A 19,019-nucleotide genomic window follows, 5' to 3' on the forward strand; every position below is an offset into this window, starting at 1 on the left:
CTTCTGCACTGTATTATTAAAGCCTCCAGATGCCAACACTATACATTTCTCAGTCACGTGTATATTATGAGATTTGTAGTATTTAAATTGTATGAATGCTTTCCTATGTTCATGCCTGTATATTTTGCAGCATGTTGCATATAACATGAGATTTGGTAAGAACGCACAACATTTTGGGGCACTCACTAGTAAAAGAATGAATTCATATTACTATTAGACATAAGCATGACATAAAAAATGAGCATTTCCTAATATATGACAATTCTACATACATATATATATATATATATATATATATATATATATATAAGTTTAAATAAGGTACCTGGTGACTATGATACGTTATGCACATGTATCAGGGTAGAGACTTGAGCATGATGAAATAAGAGGAGGGCTAAATCCTTATTTGTCCCCTAACAACTACTTAATCTGAGCCAACTCTGAGGATTACATGCTTCATCCTGTGCAAGGGCAGCAGATGCCGCAAGAGCTGTATAAAAACGGGAAAAGGGAGGTTCCTCTATCAAACACTCAAACCACAAAGAAATAATAAAAACATGACTCAAATTAATACACAAGTACTTGATTCCCCCCCCCCCATCCAACAGTTGCTACTGCTACATATTTGACAGAAAAACAAAATGAATAGCAAAGGCTCCTAACAATATATTTCATTGGTCTATATGTACCTGGGGCGTATATTTGGTTCAAATGAATCCTGAGCAGCAGATTTGGAGAGACTCAAGACTCTTCTGAAACAGGTGTCCCACAAACTGTCCCAAGCTAAATTTGGCTGCCTCTGAAGCCCCATTGGGGCTGCTTTAGAAAACCTACGGAACTCAGGCAGACTCAGACTGTCTGTCTCTTTAAAATCATTATGTTTCCCCAAACTACAACTTCTATCAGCCCTGGCCAGTATGATCAATGACTAGGGATGACTAGTGTTGTAGTTTAGCAACATCTGGAAGGCCACAGGTTGTCCATTCCTATTACAGAAGGATGGGGGGAAGGGGGGAGTGTAAGTTTCTGACTGAGAGCTCTAACCTACAACCAACTAACAGTTTTTTGTAGGGCTCTCCTTTTTCCATTTGATTGCTGTACTTTGGTGTAGAAGGAAGAAACTTAACTGTTGTCAACTGGGGAAAAAACCCAACCCCCCAGCATGCAAACTTTCTTATTCATCTTAACTCCTTAATCCCTGTACCAAATCCTTTTGAAATTTTACAGGTTACCAGTTTAAGGACTTGTAATACTCTATGATGTTTGGTATTTTAATATACACACCCCCCAAAAAAAAATCATGGAGGTAAGTAAATCCCATTTTAGTCCCCCCCACCCCTTGGTCAACTTCAAAGGCCTCTGGCATAAAACCTCCACTACCTATCATTCTGAAATTGGGCAGGTTTCTGACCTAGGGGTACCTCATAGTGTCTGTTATGTATGCTGTTTTCTCCCAAAACAAAAAGAGGAAAAGGGGAATCCTTTTTTCTAACTCCCCCCCCAAAAAAAACCTGTATAAAACTGATGGTATTCACCCCTTCAGAAGAGCCTTCCACAAATTTCATCCAATTCAGCCATAAAATAAACAAAATATAGATTGCTGCCTTTAAAAAAAATGAAACATGTGTGCCCAACACAAAAATGCCTGACCCTGTTTGTCTGGAATTAGGAAGGTTGAATACACTCAGGAGGGGCTATTGTGTTTGAAAATTTCATCCAAATATGTGAACAGATAAAGGATTTATGGCCATTCAATATTTATCCATTACAAGCAATAGGGAGATAGGAAGTCCCATATATGTGAAGTTCTGATTTGTACCCAAGGTAAAGTCCAGGAGCAGTGGGCTGAAGTCACACCAATCCCTTTCTGTTAGCAGTGTCACTGCTGTTTACCAAGAAGCAGCAGGACAGCAGGAATTGCATGGGTTTTCTGGCAGAGCCAATCCAGCATTCCTGCAGGTTCAGCCAGGCAGCCCTGACCTCTTCACCACATCATCCCTCCCAATAAACAACAACAGTGCTGCTGTCAGGGGGTTATTGGTGCAGCTTCAGTCTACTGAGCAAATTTCTGGGATTCTTGTGGGTGGGTGTGGACGTCATGTGCATTAAATGCATGGAGTGTTTGCAGCCTGTGTCCAGTACCTACTCCTACTGTATACATTTGCATATCCCTAATACAGTGGTACCTCAGGTTAAGTACTTAATTCGTTCCGGAGGTCCATTCTTAACCTGAAACTGTTCTTAACCTGAAGCACCTCTTTAGCTAATGGAGCCTCCTGCTGCCGCTGCGCCGCCAGAGCACGAGTTCTGTTCTCATCCTGAAGCAAAGTTCTTAACCTGAGGTACTATTTCTGGGTTAGCGGAGTCTGTAACCTGAAGTGTCTGTAACCTGAAGCGTCTGTAACCCAAGGTACCACTGTACCAACATTTGCCACAGATTGTACAAAGAGCACACCTTGTGCTCCTGCATGACTCTCATTCGTTGGGACTTGCTCAATGGAAGTACCCAATGCCCTATAAAGGACTGACCTTGAAAATAGCACTTGCTTAAGGCAGCAAAACATTTAAAAATTCAATCTTCCTAGAGACACGAATCCCTGGTGAGGGGGGAGAATTTTTTCTTTTATTTTTCTGGGCCTTCATATCTCTGTAGCTGTTCTACGCCAGGCACATCTGTTATGGTATATATAGCCACTGCTTCTTCTTCCCTCAATCCCTGTTATGTGCACTGTACAAGCCATTCACAATCAATATAACATTGTGTGTTCTGCATAAGGCAGTCAAAGTCAGCGCACCCAGTACAGCAAGAGAGGGGCAGCACCAAAAATGTCAAGGAAGGCAACAACAGAGAAAAGACAGAGAGGCAACCCACAGTCTCTGAGTGGAGAAATTAAGATATCCCCAAACATTTCTGCAGTGTTTCTTCTTCAAGGGCAAGAGTTCTCAATTTTCTCCTTTTTTTATCAGTGCTCCCTTGGAGTTCTGACTCTCAGAAAGAAAAGCCCTTGAAGAAAACACATTATCACCAACCACTATCGAGGGCCATCTTTCTTATCTTGTCCTAGTCTAATGCTTTACTTGATGGGTTGATATGATAAGAATAATCCTTGGTAATGGATCTGTGATCATGACATCACCTAATGATAGCTGCTTGTGCAAAAAGCTGTTAAGTCCTCTTCCCGTAAACCGATTGTATGAATTGCCCTTAAAAATGCTGCTTTGCTCATCAGTTTCCTAGATAAATTTAAGCCAGCATACCCAAGCAAAGTGACATGCAAATTGGAACTCATGATTTTGTCAAAGATTGCAGTAATTAATAATTTAAATTCATGTTAATCCATGTTGGGGAGGGGGCAAAGTGAAGAGAAATGGATCAGAAAATGTCAAGAAGAAGAAGAAGAAGAAGAAGAAGAAGAAGAAGAAGAAGAAGAAGAAGAAGAAGAAGAAGAAGAAGAAGAAGACAGGAAGACATGATGGGAAAAGACTGAAGGAAAAAGAGACAGATTCAAAGAAGAAGCATAAACGACAAAATTCATTGAGCAAGACAACTGGGTTCCTAGGGTCATTCTGTCGTTGCACCATGAGTATGAAAGTGTCTTATCTGCTGTATACTTGATCTTTTGTTCAAATTGTATCTCTATCTCCTTCCTGTGGCTTTTCCTTCAGTTTTATTATCCTGGTGTGTGCGAATGACTTCATCTGATGGCAGTAATCTAACAATAGAAAAGCATTTCTCAAGCAGAGATTCAGGTTCAAAGCTTTGACTACCAGAAGTGGGGACTTCAGGCAAGATATCAGATCAAAGTTCCTTTCTAAAACAGGAAAGAAGACATATACACTCTCATAAGTAAAGCAGTACACCCAATGTGAAGTAAAGTAATACACCCAATGTGAAGTATTTCTCTTCTTTTTATACCCTTTATATTTTATAAGGAAATGCAATGCTAAACCAGAGGGGGAATGGATGAGGAAAGATGAGAATACGGGTTGTAACTGTGAAAAGTAATTCTATTGGTGTTAAACACAGTGGCCACGAATTGTGTGGAAAAGAAGAGTTGTGTTCACTGAAATAAATAGGTTTGGAGACTCACTGACAACTTGAGAGTCAGTGTGGTGTAGTGGTTAGGGTGTTAGGCTAGGACAGGGGTCTGCAACCTGCGGCTCCGGAGCCGCATGTGGCTCTTTTTCACCTTTGCCGCGGCTCCGGGGCGGATACTAGCGAGGGGAGGAGGCGCATTGTGCGCCCCAACACTCCCCACTGTGGCGGGTGCTGTACTGGCTGTGACGTCGCATGGGGGCGGTGCGTGCGTTAGTCACACACCGTCCCGACGTCACCTTCCTGCCCGCTTGCCCACTACATTGTAAGGGGCATGTACGCTGGTCACTGCATTGAAAGGGGGCATGTACGCTGGTCACTGTTTTGAAGGGGAGTGAAGAACACACACACACAAAAAGGTAACTTGTTAATTTAACGTTTATTTATATGAGGAGGAGTGATTCTGAGGGGTCAAACAAAGAAATAATAAAAAAGTGACAAAAAAGTTATTTTTATAATGACGAGTTTTGCGGCTCTCTGTTTTTTTTTCTTCGGAAATGGGTCCAAGTGGCTCTTTTTGTCTTAAAGGTTGCAGACCCCTGGGCTAGGACCTGGGATACCAATGTTCAAATCCCCACTCAGCCATGAAATTCACTGAGGGATCCTGGACCAGCCTAACCTACCTCATAGGGTTATTATGGGGATTAAATGAGGGAGAGAACCATGTACACCACCTTGAGCTTCTTAGAAAAAAGGTGGGGTATAAATACAATAAATCACTTAGTGATTTCTGTGCATTCTTTGTACATATCAGTGGTTACTCGCCTTGATGGTTATGTTATACCTCCAGCATCAGAGTATGCTTCTGAATACCAGCTGCTGGGTATCACAAATGGGAAGAATGCTGTTGGGTTCACAAAGGCTGCCCATAGACATCAAGGTGGGTACTCTGAAAAGAGGGTGCTGGACTTGTTATGCCTTTTGCTCTGATTCAGCAAATTTATTCTTAGGTTCCTAAGATTTGAATCATAGAATTGTAGAGTTGGAAGGGACCCTGAGGATCATCTAGTCCAACCCCCTGCAATGCAGGAATATGCAGCTGTCCCATGCAGGGATTGAACTTGCAACCTTGGCATTACCAGCACCATGCTCTAACCAACTAAGCAATGAAACATTCATTTGATAAAATCATCTAAAAACATTTCACATATGTGAAAAATATATTAGAGAAAGAAACATTAGGCAAGGAGCTGAAAGGTTAGGATATGGGACTGGAAATGAAAGTATTAAACACTTTTCGTTAAAATTATTCATACACACGCCTTTTATTTTTTCACTGTGAGTTCTTTGGAGAGTGGATAGTATTGGATTGGAACAAAGAAGGTCTGCCTTTATGTCCTTTCTCAGTCCTGAATTCTCTGCTTGGGCTAAGACAAACCATTCCCACTCAGCTTTCCCATTTGTAAAATGTAGAGCTGCAAGCATGGCATGGAAATGCCCTTTTCTTAAAGGACATACCCTCTTTGCAGGCTGCATCCCCTCCTCCTGACACCAGATTTGATTATTTGAACTTGTCCTGAGTGCTCTCTCTGGGTTTGTGTGGGTAGCTAGAAGAAATTAATGAACCTGTGCCTTCATGGTAGCAATCTAGGTTACAAAGCAACCTAGCTTCAAGAAAGCTACTTCTGGCTCTTCAGTATGACTGTAAGCCTCATAGTGGGTATGAGAGGTTCTCTGGGGATTACAGGCAGTATTTTCTTATGCTAGAAGGGCATTCCTTCTCCTTGGCTTCATTAATTTCACTTCTGGCCCCTGGAGCATTAAACATGACAGCAGGATGGTAATTCTTCACCTCTGTGTTTCTAATGGAATGATAATTGTGCATCTACTTGCCAAGTGCGGGAAAGTTCTTGCTCCACAGTCTGTCATGACACTTCCATTGCCAACCCATTTTGCTGACTGAGAATGTAGTTGTTTCTTGGATTCCTTGAAATAAAAGCTATAGAGAGATAAATAAAGCAAGAAAAATGTTCAACATACTAAAATGTTCCACCCCAGCTGTCATTATGCCAAGGCCTAAATGTATAACAACTGACCTTTAAAAATCTGGAAAGTACCTTGAATGAAGAACACAGCCAAAAAATAGAGAAAAATAATCTTGACAGCATGAGAGATTGGTTTATTTAAAATATATTCATTATGCCATAAGTTCTCTTTCCAGAGCCATAAACTACAAGCAGATATTGTTAGACATAGCCAGATTCACAGCAGGATGAAGTAAAAATTTGGAAGTTCCCCTGGTTTGAATGTAACATCTGCTTTAACTAGAATATGCATTTGACCTGAAAATAGCTACTTTGCATTCTATTGCATGTAAGCAACATTCACATATGTTATATGAGTTTTGGTGGGAGAAAGTAGGCTGTGTGCCAAGACTCTTCAATTGGTTAGGCATCCCTTCTAATTCCTGGAATAGCCAAGCTAGCTTCCCAGTGAGGTGATGGGCCATTAAGGGGAACAAAGGAAGGGGCTCAGTGCGAGGCAGCAAATGGTTGGGGGCCCCTCCCTCAACTTGGGGATAGTTAGAAGGACAAAGCCAGAGTTGAGGGTTGGGAGTGATGTAAGTTAGAGGCAAATCAGCAAGCTGGGAAGATAGAACAAGAGTGATGTTTGATTTCTGTTTGAATCCAAGGCTGTCGCTATGGAAGAAGCAAGACCCTCTTGGGCTGTTAATGCTGTGAACCCCTCCATCACAGGCTCAGGTTGTATATGTGTGTGTAAATAAACCGTATTTCATAAAGACACCATCATCTCCACTTTACCTCATTCCAAAGGGAACACAAACCCAGGTTAAGTGCTTGGAACCCTTGGAATCTCTCACTGCTTGGAGATTGAGGTGGTGTGCAATGTTATATTACTTGCCAAAAGACAGATGTGACGTGTCTCATTAGATAAAGCAGAGGCTTAGAGAAATACAGTTTTATTGTATTTACTGTATTTACTGTGTATTGAAATGTTTATCAGTTGTAGACTATGCTTGATACTAGGTTAGAGAGGTGGGTTATAAGTTTAAGATCAAACAGAAGTATTTCTTCAAAGATGGCCACCTTCTGTCAAGTTAGACAACCCATATTAGCCAGCAAACAAGCATAATTCAACACCAGAGAAGCTATGGGCATTTAGGGGGACCATCTGATCCCTTGCAACTTTCTCATGTCCCATATTAATTTATAGGGCCCACAATCTGCCTTGAGCATTAACCTAGCCCTAGGCACTATCCTATCTGCGTGGGATCTGCCAAGCATAGTTTGGATTTGTAGTGAGAGCACATTTATTAACTGGTTCAGAGGAGTTTCTCAGAAGAAGAACTGGTGAAATGGGAGAATCTGTTGTTGTTGGCTGAATCTTGTTGCCAAGATAGGGCCCAGAATGTTGGCAATTGCTCACTCCAAGGAGGAAGGTGCTATTTCAGACAATGCAAGGAGAGGTAAGTGGTGCTCTCCTTGCATCCCAAGCTTTTGTAGTCTGCTTTTGAGAGAGAAATTATTTCTGGGTTTTTTTTCCTACCCCCTTTTTCTTCTACCTCCTAAGTGCAATTAGCTGTAACTTTTCCATATTTATAGTCCCATTGCTCCCTGCTTATAGCAGTTATGGTATTGGCAGAAACATCATATGAGAAGCAAATGTGGCAGAGCAGTTCACCTCTGCCTCTCTTGCACCATCTTTCTACATTCATTTGCCAGTGCAAGTTTGCACTGGAAGTAAGAGAATATAGCTACTTCCAGAATAAGACATTAGACCTTGCCTCTTCCATACAGTTGTAGGTAGAAAGAAACTCTGTTTTGCAGCAGGAACTTTTATATGTAACAATGAGTTTACAGCTTAGATCAAATCCTGTATGAGAATATGATCAAAGAACAAGCATAATGGCATGTTTCCTGTAGGTCCGTTAATACAATGATATAAGCAAGTTTATACTGTGAAACACTCAGAAACCACTCTAATAACCATCTGAGGATTTTACTGAAATGGTTAAAAATGTGAGTAGTGTTAAACACACAGTAATAATTGCTCTGTGGTGGCTCCAGTTTAGTAAACTGCTTGGGACACACATTGCTAGACACCCCTAATTAACTGAAATAGGCACCTCCTGCAACCAAGGTAGGCACAATTCACCTGGAAATTCTATCATGTTATCTATGTCAAAATGTGCAAGATCTCATACTGTGATCTCATGCACAGGAGAATATGCTAAATGTGTAGTGCTCAGGTAATTGTGCAGGCACCTGCTGTTTGTAATGTCTCTTAAACTGATACTTAAAGTTGTAGGATGAACAGAGTTGAGACAGTTTTTCATTTTCTGTGTCAACCAGCAATTGGCCCATCGGTTATCAAAATATACCCCAGGCAGAAGTCATGATCCATAGGACAGGATCTCCACAGCTGTGGACATTACAAAATTCCCTTCTAACCATAGCCCCTGCACCACGCAACAAGCTGTTTCTTAAACTAATGAAACATTTTGAATCAGAGTGATGGTGATGGCGATGATTGTAGTTAATAATACATATATGTAAGAAAACTCTGGGACATTCTGAAGTTCAACACCTTCAAACCACCTTTGGATCTTAGATGCTTCAGAATCTCCCATATTTTTTTCATGGACATACTCATGCTGACATATCAATGAGACAGTGGAGAGATGGCCAAATATTGAGAAAGCCATGCTAACTAGCTGTAGTTAGTATTTTGGCTGGATTCCAGGACTGAAATGATTTATTTTGCATTCCGAGGCACTAATTATTAACCCACCTCTATAACATATATTGTTTCTTTTCTCTTTTTTGGCCCTTCCTCTTTGGCCATATATGCCACTAGCTCAGATCTGGGTAGTAGAGGAACAGATTTAAAGGGAAAATAAAATGTGTAAAATGTGCAATTCTGGTTTTATACAGTTTCTTGGTAATCCACTGCTCTTTCACCTTTTGTTCCCCTTGGTTTCAAGTATATTTTAAAACATCCATACACACGTTAAGTAAGCAAAGTGTAAGACTATTTATTTCTAAAAGGGGTCTTGGAGCAACCTACCCAGTTTATTTTCTATACCATTGCTATTTGGGTTACAAACCATTATAATCTCTTCCAAGTCATAAAATAATGGCTTTTTATCATCTCTGTTTTATTCTAGCATTCCATCTTTCTATTATCCTAAACATATGTAGAGCAAAGAAAAAACAGATGGGATTTCCCACTGCTAGTGCATCCTTGTAATGATGGTTATTTCCAACTCACAAAACACTCAGCTGTCAACTCTGATTTATTTTTGAAGCAAATTTGGATTCGGTTGCTAGTGGAGTGGTGCAGGGGTTTTTCCCCTACTTCCAACATCATCTTTTGTGTGTGTGTGGAATGCCACTATCCAATCACAATTCAGCCTGTGTACCATCTATAATAATAATAATAAAAATCTCTTTCATTCTTCTAGTTAACAGCGTGCAATATTTTGTGGTTGGAATTTGTGTTCCAGCACGATAAAGGATGTGGAAAGGAAAACATATTTGCAGCTTGCTCTCTTCTTTCAAGCTTCCTCATTTGAACATCCCCGTCTTCCCTCAGGGGGAAAGCACGCTATTAGAGATAAAGAAACCCCCACTATGTTCAATCCTGTCTATAAATAATGGATTTTTATCGTATAAAGACATCTCCCTTTAAATAAAACTCGTTCTCTCCTTTCAGTCACATAGCAAGCGATCACCTATTTGCTGAAAAAGCTATTCCCGCCCCCTTTACGGTTCTTTTCCCTTCTGTCTCCCCTTTAATCTATGCAACACGAATTCCAGCTAGCCGACTACTATGCTAACTGCATACACCAAGGGCAAGGAAATTCCTTTGCAATAAACAATAGCTGTCTTCCACCCCTTTGGCTGCAACTAGGCAAGGTCAGTCCCGCTGCGGCAGCAGCTACAGCGCCTGGAAAAGACCCCCGCCTCCAGCTCCCCTATGCGTGCAGAACTCAGCAGCTGTACATCAGGAAGAGCCGGCCAACCCCATCAGCGCTATTGAACTCAACCCAAAGGAGCTGTCCAACTCCATCGTGGTGCTGAACCGAGCTAGAGCAACACAGCTGGGAAAGCTGTCTATCCGCGCCGCGGTGCTGAACTCAGCAACATCCGCTCAGCAAGGAGCTGTCCATCCTGCCGCGGTGCTGAAAGCTGACTCCTCTCCGACATCTTTCCAGCTGCAAGAACAGCAGCAGGAAGAGACAGCGGCTACTGTGGAACATGGAGGGAAAGGGCTCCCGGAAGAGCAGCAATAAGGCTGACTGCACCGCGCTGTATTTGCGCTGATCGGTTCCATCCCAGCCCGCTCTCGCTGTTTGGACACAAAGCCACCCGCAGCCATGGAAGAGGAGCTGAAATGTCCCGTGTGCGGCTCGCTGTTCCGGGAGCCCATCATCTTGCCCTGCTCGCACAATGTCTGCCTGCCTTGCGCCCGAACCATCGCCGTGCAGACGCCGGAGACGGAGCAGCACCTGCCCGCCATGCTGCACCCCCGGGGCCCTGCGGCAGCGCCGGGGGCCGGGGCCGGGGCCGGAGCCTCCGGACCAGCCTCTCTCGACTACGACTGCGGGGCCGGAGGGGGCAGCGGAGCAGGCGGAGGGGGCGGCGTGGATCATGCGGACAAGCTGAGCCTGCACAGCGAGACCGACAGCGGCTACGGCTCCTACACCCCGAGCCTTAAGTCTCCCAACGGGGTGCGGGTTCTGCCCCTGGTGCCACCTCCTCCGGGCTCCTCGGCGGCGGCAGCCCCTCGGGGTGGAGGCACCAGCTCCTCGCTGACCTGCCCGCAATGCCACCGCAGCGCCTCGCTGGACCATCGCGGCCTACGCGGCTTCCAGCGCAACCGGCTCCTGGAGGCCATCGTGCAGCGCTACCAGCAGGGCCGGGCCGCCGCCTCGGCCGCCGCCAAGTGCCAGCTGTGCGACCGCAGCCCCCCCGAGCCGGCCGCCGTGATGTGCGAGCAATGCGAGGTGCTCTACTGCGCCTCTTGCCAGGTCAAGTGCCACCCGTCCCGGGGGCCCTTTGCCAAGCACCGCTTGGTCCCTCCGCCCAGCCAGCAGGGAGCCCCGAGCGGAGCGAGCGGCGGAGCAGCTGGTGGCGGCGGCGGGGGCAGCAAAGCGCCCGGGGCTGCGCGCAAGCCCCCGACCTGCGCGGATCACGAGCTGGAGAACTACAGCATGTACTGCGCGACCTGCCGGACTCCCGTCTGCTACCAGTGCCTGGAAGAAGGCAAGCACGCCAAGCACGAGGTGAAGGCCTTGGGGGCCATGTGGAAGCAGCACAAGGTAAGGCAAGGAGAGGTCCTGATCTTTGCTCCACAGCTCGCTCGCCTGCACCGCCTGCTGGCAAAGGCTGGAGCGTGTCACGCCAGATCACAGCCGGCCATTGACTCCCGGTTCTTTCGTAAGGAGCCATTACCGCCCTCTAGAACTGAACTAGCAATCGCTACAGCAGATGAGAATCCCAACGCTATAGATAAATTGGCACTGAAAGAGTGGTGAAGGCCCACCCTATAAATCACTTTCAGCAGGTATTTATTTCACCCCTAGGTGGAAAATTTTTGTGAATGCCAGTAATGTACATGTACAGGTTTTAAACAAAAGGGTGCCCGTCTTTCCCAACACCATTGAGTAAACCCAACCCTAGGGAGCAGGGTCACTGCAGCACAACATGTTTTGAATCCAGGCTGATTTGAGCTCTGCTACTTCTTCTTTTAGAAATTTGATCCTGTTCTGTATAATGGTCCTAATAGCTGTATGAACCAGCTCTTAAAGTGTATCGAGGGACATGAAGTGAACTTTGAGTGCATCCCAAGATCTCCTCCAAGGTTCTTCCCCAAGCATTACAGTACAAAAATATTTAAAGTGGTACAGTTCTGTACTATCTCCATTGTATTTGCCATTCTAACAATCCTTTCTCCCATTCTAAAGATGAAGAACAATGGGCAAAGAAAGGTAGGAAACTTGTAGATGTCCAGATGTTGTTGGACTCCCATCAGCTCTGGTCAGCATAGCAAAAAGCCATGGATGGTTATTATTGTTTATTATATTTATTTATTTATTTATTTACTAAATTTGTATACCACCCTTCATCTTTTTTGGGATCACTCACAACAAGAAAAAAAAAATCAAAAACCCGCAAAATACATAATAAAAGCAAGAACAAGAACAAACCAATAACCCTTGTCCCCTTCCCACCCACTCCCACAACACATTTAAAAGGGTATCAGATCTAATCAGCCAAAGGCCTGGTTGAAGAGAATGGGAGTCCAGCACCTCCCTATGATGGGGCTAATGGATAGTGACTTCCTCAAGGCCACCTTGGTGAGAGACAAATAACATTATATTAGATATACCTGACTAGACAGCTCTTCCTAATCTGCTGTGCAACTTGCCTGTGCTTTCCACCCTCGGGAAAGTTCTACTAACAGCTTTATAAACCACTTTGCAGCAGCAGAATAGTTCAGAGTGACCATCCTGAAACAACTAAGTGTTATAGTAGGAATGTATTCATTGTAATTTGGTTTTTGGGGGATGTTTGCTAAGAAAAGCAATAGGTGTTTGTTCAGAGTGAGGGAGGAGAATATGGGGGGGGGGGGGATTGTAGGTTTCCGGCAACATTTTTTAAAAAAACCAACAACAGTTAATGGAATTTTTGTTGACACATCACTACTCTGGATTTCATTTCCATTCTACAAGTCTATTGAAAAACCAAGCTGTATTAAAGTTGCAGGATAAAATGCTATTTTTTTGGCTCTTAAATTATGGGAATATAGAATCCTAGGTAAGTGAATAAGCGTAATCAAGTATTCCCTTCTGCTTCGTTATTTTAATTTACTATTTACTACGCATTCAACTATTAGCCATTCAATAAATTTTTAGGGTTTAAATCAACTCATTTCAGTTTTGATATCACAGGACATAGATCTCATAGACAGAGCATGGCATTTGTATTATTTCTATTAAATACAGTTGTATTTTCTTTACTTTTGAGTAGAACATGAAGCTCTTGAGATTGAGCTGAAAGCCAATTATGTCCATTCATCCTTGCTGAAAATAAAGGCCTACAAAATATTTATTGATTATTCACATTGCACTTGGGTGAAGCGCTTTCTGTTATTAAATAATGCATACATTATACATTTATACATCAGAGCTCTCAGGGAACTGTGACAGTTATGTTCCTGTGGGATGGCTTGTATGCTGCTATTCTATTCTTTTCTCTCATGTGGTAACACTGGGCAGGGGAATTTTTATTTAGTTGCATTCAAAAATACATCTGCTTCATATATTCTGAGGTGATTCAGTCCCCTGAGGATTGTGGCATATGACCTTCCCAAATGTTTGAATCAATTTCTTAAATGAATTAAATAGGAACTTCAGTAGTGAGTGAAGATTTCTGGCTCAACAACACCCATTGACTATTTTTTCTACCCAGTTAGTTGACCTCTTTACAGCAACCACTTGTGCTGCTGAAGAAGCAGAGGCAGCTGCTTTTCAGTTTATATTATAAGACTGGAACTATTCCTCTTCAGAAACTGAAGGACTTATCTGGCCCTTTCAACATTTGCCTCTGTTATTTTTAGTATGATCTTGGGGATCACCGGGAAGCACTGGGGGTTCCCATGCCATAGTTAAAGAACCCCTGATCTTCTCTGACTTGGTCTTCCTGGTCAGAATCCACTGCACCCCAAAACTCTTAACTGCATAGTCTACATTATTCAGACTACAGTGTGCAAAAGTGGATGGGAGGCTACATAGCCAGGGTGCCTGTGGGGCAAGGTATTTGTTCAATAAATTGGAACAGTCAAAATAATTTCCCTTGATCGTTTAGACTGCCCACCTACTATTTAAATCTTCATAGGTAAACTGGAGCTATTTTGAACTGCACCATGTGGAGACATTGCACTAGATCTGCTTGCTAAATGGCTCCCCAGATTATTCAAAAGATGATTTAAGCATGACAAAAAGGCTGGCTTCCTAGACATATGGGCAGGAGGAGGAATCAGTTTGCAAAATAGTTGCAAGTAGCATATGCTCATGATGGGTGAACGCTCTCTACCTCCTCCCACAGCCTTATCCATGCAGGAACTCATAAAACCTGATGAAATGTGCAGTCCAATTCAGCCCATGGCACTTTGATTTATGATTTAGCCACTATTATGGGGCTCAGGAGGCTGTAAATTACAGAGAATTGCAGCATGCAAATATCCTGCTGCAGCCAGTTTTGAATATGTGGCTTTAACATGCTATTCGCTTGGAAGAGAAGAGTCAGTGAGGATGTTGGCTCCCTGACGTCACATTTACATCCTGCCAAGGATATTGCACTAGGATAATTAACACTTATAGGAGCACAAGATAATCACTATTATCACAAAAAATTAGTTAATTGTGTGCTTATTTTCTTTCCAGTATTTACAACAAAAAGGATGAAACAGCATTAAGGGAAACCTGATGCAAAGAGAAATAAAAACACTGTACTTACAAGTTACACTGTCTTCATGCTCATAGTTTTATAAATAAGTTGAGTGATTATTTGAAATGGTGCATCGATCAATAAAGCATTTCATCCCACACCTTTGACAATACTGTTCTTATCAATTGTTACGCAAGGTGTAATTTGTTGGTGACTCCTCCCAAATGCTTCTTTTGTTATTGTGTGTACCATGTTGCAGCTGGCCAAGACACCAACACCACTGCCTTTTTGGTGCCAGATTAAGACTTGTCTGTTCATCCAGGCCTTTTAAGATTTGATTTTAAGTTCCTGTGTTATGGTTAGCAGTTTTGATGAGTTGGTTTGATGGTTGTTTTAGTTCTGTATTGTATATAGTACAGTAGTACCTCGGGTTAAGTACTTAATTTGTTCCGGATATCCGTTCTTAACCTGAAACTATTCTTAACCTGAGGTACCACTTTAGCTAATGGGGCCTCCCACTGCCGCTATGCTGCCGCCACGTGATTTCTGTTCTCATCCTGAAGCAAAGTTCTTAACCTGAGGTTAGCGGAGTCTGTAACCTGAAGCGTATGTAACCCGAAGCGTATGTAACCCAAGCTACTACTGTATTTTATTGTGCTGGTTTTGATAATAGGGACCAGATTCAACTAAGCAGTTGCACTAGCAGGAGCCAAAGCAAGGAGTCCTGCCAGGGCAACTGGGGCTTTCTGTCCTCTTCTCCCACCTGCTTCAGTTTGGATTTGATATCCCGCCTTTCACTCCCTTTAAGGAGTCTCAAAGCGGCTAACATTCTCCTTTCCCTTCCTCCCCCACAACAAACACTCTGTGAGGTGAGTGGGGCTGAGAGACTTCAAAGAAGTGTGACTGGCCCAAGGTCACCCGGCAGCTGCATGTGGAGGAACGGAGACGCGAACCCGGTTCACCAGATTACGAGACTACCGCTCTTAACCACTACATCACACTGGTCAAGATAACCCCCAGTACATTGCACAGTGGAAGGGAAAGAGGAGATGGTTTAGTTGGACAAGCAGAAATACTTGCACTGATTGAATGGTTGTAATAACACAATGTTGAATTCCACCTTGGGGTTTTGTGCTGGTTGTTTCAAGTTTATTGGCATCTCCAGGTCAGTGCAGCATACATTAATGAACTAGATGGGCAGACAGTAGAAGGCAGCTTTCTTTGTTCCATTTGTTCCAGTCACTTGTGCAGTTTGGTAGAGAACAAATGCATTTGTTCATGTTCCTTTTTAGACCTGGGGAAACTAGGACTTTCCCCCCCTCCTCTCATGAAATAAGGAGTGCTATCCCTAGAAAAATGGATGAGGATGGGATACATTGTAAGGCAGAAAATACCAAACAATAGCAAACACATCTGGGTGTGTGCAGTTTTCCCACATACATATGTATATACAGTGGTACCTCAGGTTACAGACACTTCAGGTTACAGATGCTTCAGGTTACAGACTCCTCTAACCCCGAAGTAGTACCTCAGGTTAAGAACTTTGCTTCAGGATGAGAACAGAAATCACGTGGCGGCGGTGCAGTGGCAGTGGGAGGCCCCATTAGCTAAAGTGGTGCCTCAGGTTAAGAACAGTTCCAGGTTAAGAATGGACCTCCTGAACGAATTAAGTACTTAACCCGAGGTACCACTATACAACAAGAAGGCAGCATCTAATTAAAAGTTAAGAAGCTGGTCCAGCAAAAATGAAGTTGGTCTAATAAAAGTCAAATAAAGTCAAATAAAAGTGCAAATACCCAATGCTTTTTGAGCTCTTGAGAGTAGTAGTTTGAGAGAAGTAAGCAGTGTTAGAACCTTAGATATATAAGCTAGACACCAAATGTCACCTTAAATCAGGGTTACCGTCACCAACACGGAATACCTAGTTGCCAATTTTGGGGCCAGATGGCTCAAAAGTTATATCAATACAACTTTTCAGTTCCTGGAATTCATTCTGATTGTGCAGATAAAATATAACAGATAGAATTCTACAGGATGTGTTGCTAATGTGTGAAAACAGTCAAGATCCCAGGATCCCCAGGCATGCACCTCCAGATGGTGGAGGCATCAGGCGCCTTCCTGGCACCCAGGCATCTTCACTTTGTCACAGGTGACTGATAGCCAGGAGCAAAATGTGCCTGGCAACTGGCGAACTTCTAATGCTGCATCATTGGCTGCATACCCACAACTTAACCCAGTAAATCGTATTCATTCATGGAATAGTGTTAATGGAGGAGTAGATTTCCCCAGAACTGGGGGGAGGAATTGCCTGGGTCATAGAACTAAGTAGTCACTGGTTATTGGCAGGATTTGCTCTGGACAGACAATGGGATGTCACGTCTTCATGCCTTGCTTGTGAGTTTAATAATCCTAGAAGCTTCTGTTGGAAGCAGAATGTTGGACTAGTTGGAGGCTGGGCTGATCCAAAGCAGCTCTTATGGGGGGAATTGCATTTGGATGGGGCTACCCATTTCCATCTGTGACCCAGCCCTCCATGGGCTTAGGAATTAATCTCTCTGTTTTAGAATGTGGGCCTCCAAAGTCCTGAAACTTCCCATTCTCAGCAATTTGTAAGCTTCAGTCGGCAACCAGATCAGGTGAGGGAAGATCGATATTAATCTGCTGCTGCTATTACATACAGAATAAACAATGAACTTTTATCTGAGAAGGAATAGTAGGATTAATGCTTATTTGTAAAATCAATAAGGAACCTGTCCTTGTATGCTACGCAATTGACAGATTCTGGGACAAGTGGTTAAGAAAAATCTTGGGAAAATAGCCAGAGTCAGGAATTCTTAATGGCTTTAGTCAATGGCATTTACAACATGGGGCAATTTAGCTTCTTTCCATTATTGTGAAGGAACTTGTGGGCTGCATGATAGTTTACAAGGGTTTGGATAGCCTTTAGTGTGGAGGCATCTACCCTTTGGAACTCCCGGTGCGTCAGGCGGGTGTCATCTCCATTGCATTTTTGTAGCCTGCCAAAGGTTTTCCTCTCTTTATTCTAGTTTGTATCTCTCCTGGATTTGAATTGATTTGATGTTTGCATGTGTTGTTGCTGTTGTTAACTGTCCCGTTCCCCCCCCCCCCCGGAGATGGATGCAAGCAAGTGGCCCTGGTCAACAAGTGGAAAGTTTGGCGAGGTCTAGAGATGGTATCGCTTTGGCGAGTTGTAAAGGGAGGCTTAGCTTTGGCAAGGCATACAGGGAGTGGGAGTGATGTCTTTAGAGATGGGTAAAGAGGGGAGTAAGAGATGGGATGCGGGTGGCACTGTGGGTTAAACCACAGAGCCTAGGACTTGCCGATCAGAAGGTCGGCGGTTCGAATCCCCATGATGGGGTGAGCTTCCGTTGCTCGGTCCCTGCTCCTGCCAACCTAGCAGTTTGAAAGCACGTCAAAGTGCAAGTAGATAAATAGGTACCGCTCTGGCGGGAAGGTAAACGGTGTTTCTGTGTGCTGCTCTGGTTTGCCAGAAGCAGCTTAGTCATGCTGGCCACATGACCCGGAAGCTGTACACCGGCTCCCTTGGCCAGTAAACTGAGATGAGCACCGCAACCCCAGAGTCAGCCACGACTGGACCTAATGGTCAGGGGTCCCTTTACCTTTACCTTTAAGGAGGGGAGTGGTGACTATGGTGAGTAAAGGGGTGGGTTTGGAGATGAGGGAAGGAACTAGGGCAGGGCAGCAGTGAGGTTTGGGTCATGCAGGTGCACCATCAGGCATACTGGATCGATATCAGCTGTTTTGCCCCATCACCCTGGCCTGCCCCAGCCACATCTAGATAAGCAGCAGTGACACCGGTGTCAGAAGGGTGGCTCAGCAGCTCCACCCCACTCCACTACTGAGTCTAGATTAATGCTTTTCTCATGAGAAAACAAGTCAGTACAGGTTAATAATCCCATATGTTATCCTGAAAGTTAATAATCCCATATGTATGCAACAGTTTGCAAAATTCTGTTAAGAGTGACTCTGAACACACATTTTTGTGCAGTTGGAAGTAAATCCTGCTGTGTAAAGCAGAGCTGCTTCCTAGGTACTTGTGCACAGGATCACAGCCTAAGCATGTAAAGAGAGCCCTTTAGAGTGACTAGAGGACCAAAAGAGTTCATAATGAAAGGAGTTGAAAAGAGTGAAAAGAGTTCATAAAGGCAATCTGTCTTGATTAGACACATAAATTGCTCACTACTTTAAGGGGTTCATTTTCTCTCTCCTATAAATAAAAACCCAATGATAGCAAGCACTAAAATGTTGAGATGTATAGTAACTATTTTAGGCATAACTTGTAAAGAATAGAGATTATCTATTTTATACTTGGCGTCACTGGCCTTTTCCCCCCTTACAGGCACAACTGTCTCAGGCTTTAAATGGCATTTCAGATAAAGCAAAGGAAGCAAAGGAATTTCTGGTTCAGCTGAAAAATATACTACAGCAGATACAGGTAATAATTACAGAATTCTAGCTGTTTTGGA

General features: G+C 43.5%; 1 protein-coding gene across 1 annotated transcript in view; it reads left to right on the forward strand.

Moving 5' to 3' along the window:
• Positions 1–9,752: 9,752 nt before the first annotated feature.
• TRIM67 (tripartite motif containing 67) overlaps positions 9,753–19,019 on the forward strand; it is a 38,669-nt gene continuing 29,402 nt past the window's right edge. The window contains exons 1-2 of the mRNA XM_077925803.1: positions 9,753–11,381; positions 18,893–18,988. Coding sequence (XP_077781929.1) covers positions 10,437–11,381; positions 18,893–18,988 — 1,041 coding nt within the window. The 5' untranslated portion in view covers positions 9,753–10,436. The remainder of the gene's footprint in view (positions 11,382–18,892; positions 18,989–19,019) is intronic.

This window comes from Podarcis muralis, chromosome 3, assembly GCF_964188315.1.
Source record: "Podarcis muralis chromosome 3, rPodMur119.hap1.1, whole genome shotgun sequence".
In the NCBI taxonomy this organism is placed as follows: domain Eukaryota; kingdom Metazoa; phylum Chordata; class Lepidosauria; order Squamata; family Lacertidae; genus Podarcis; species Podarcis muralis.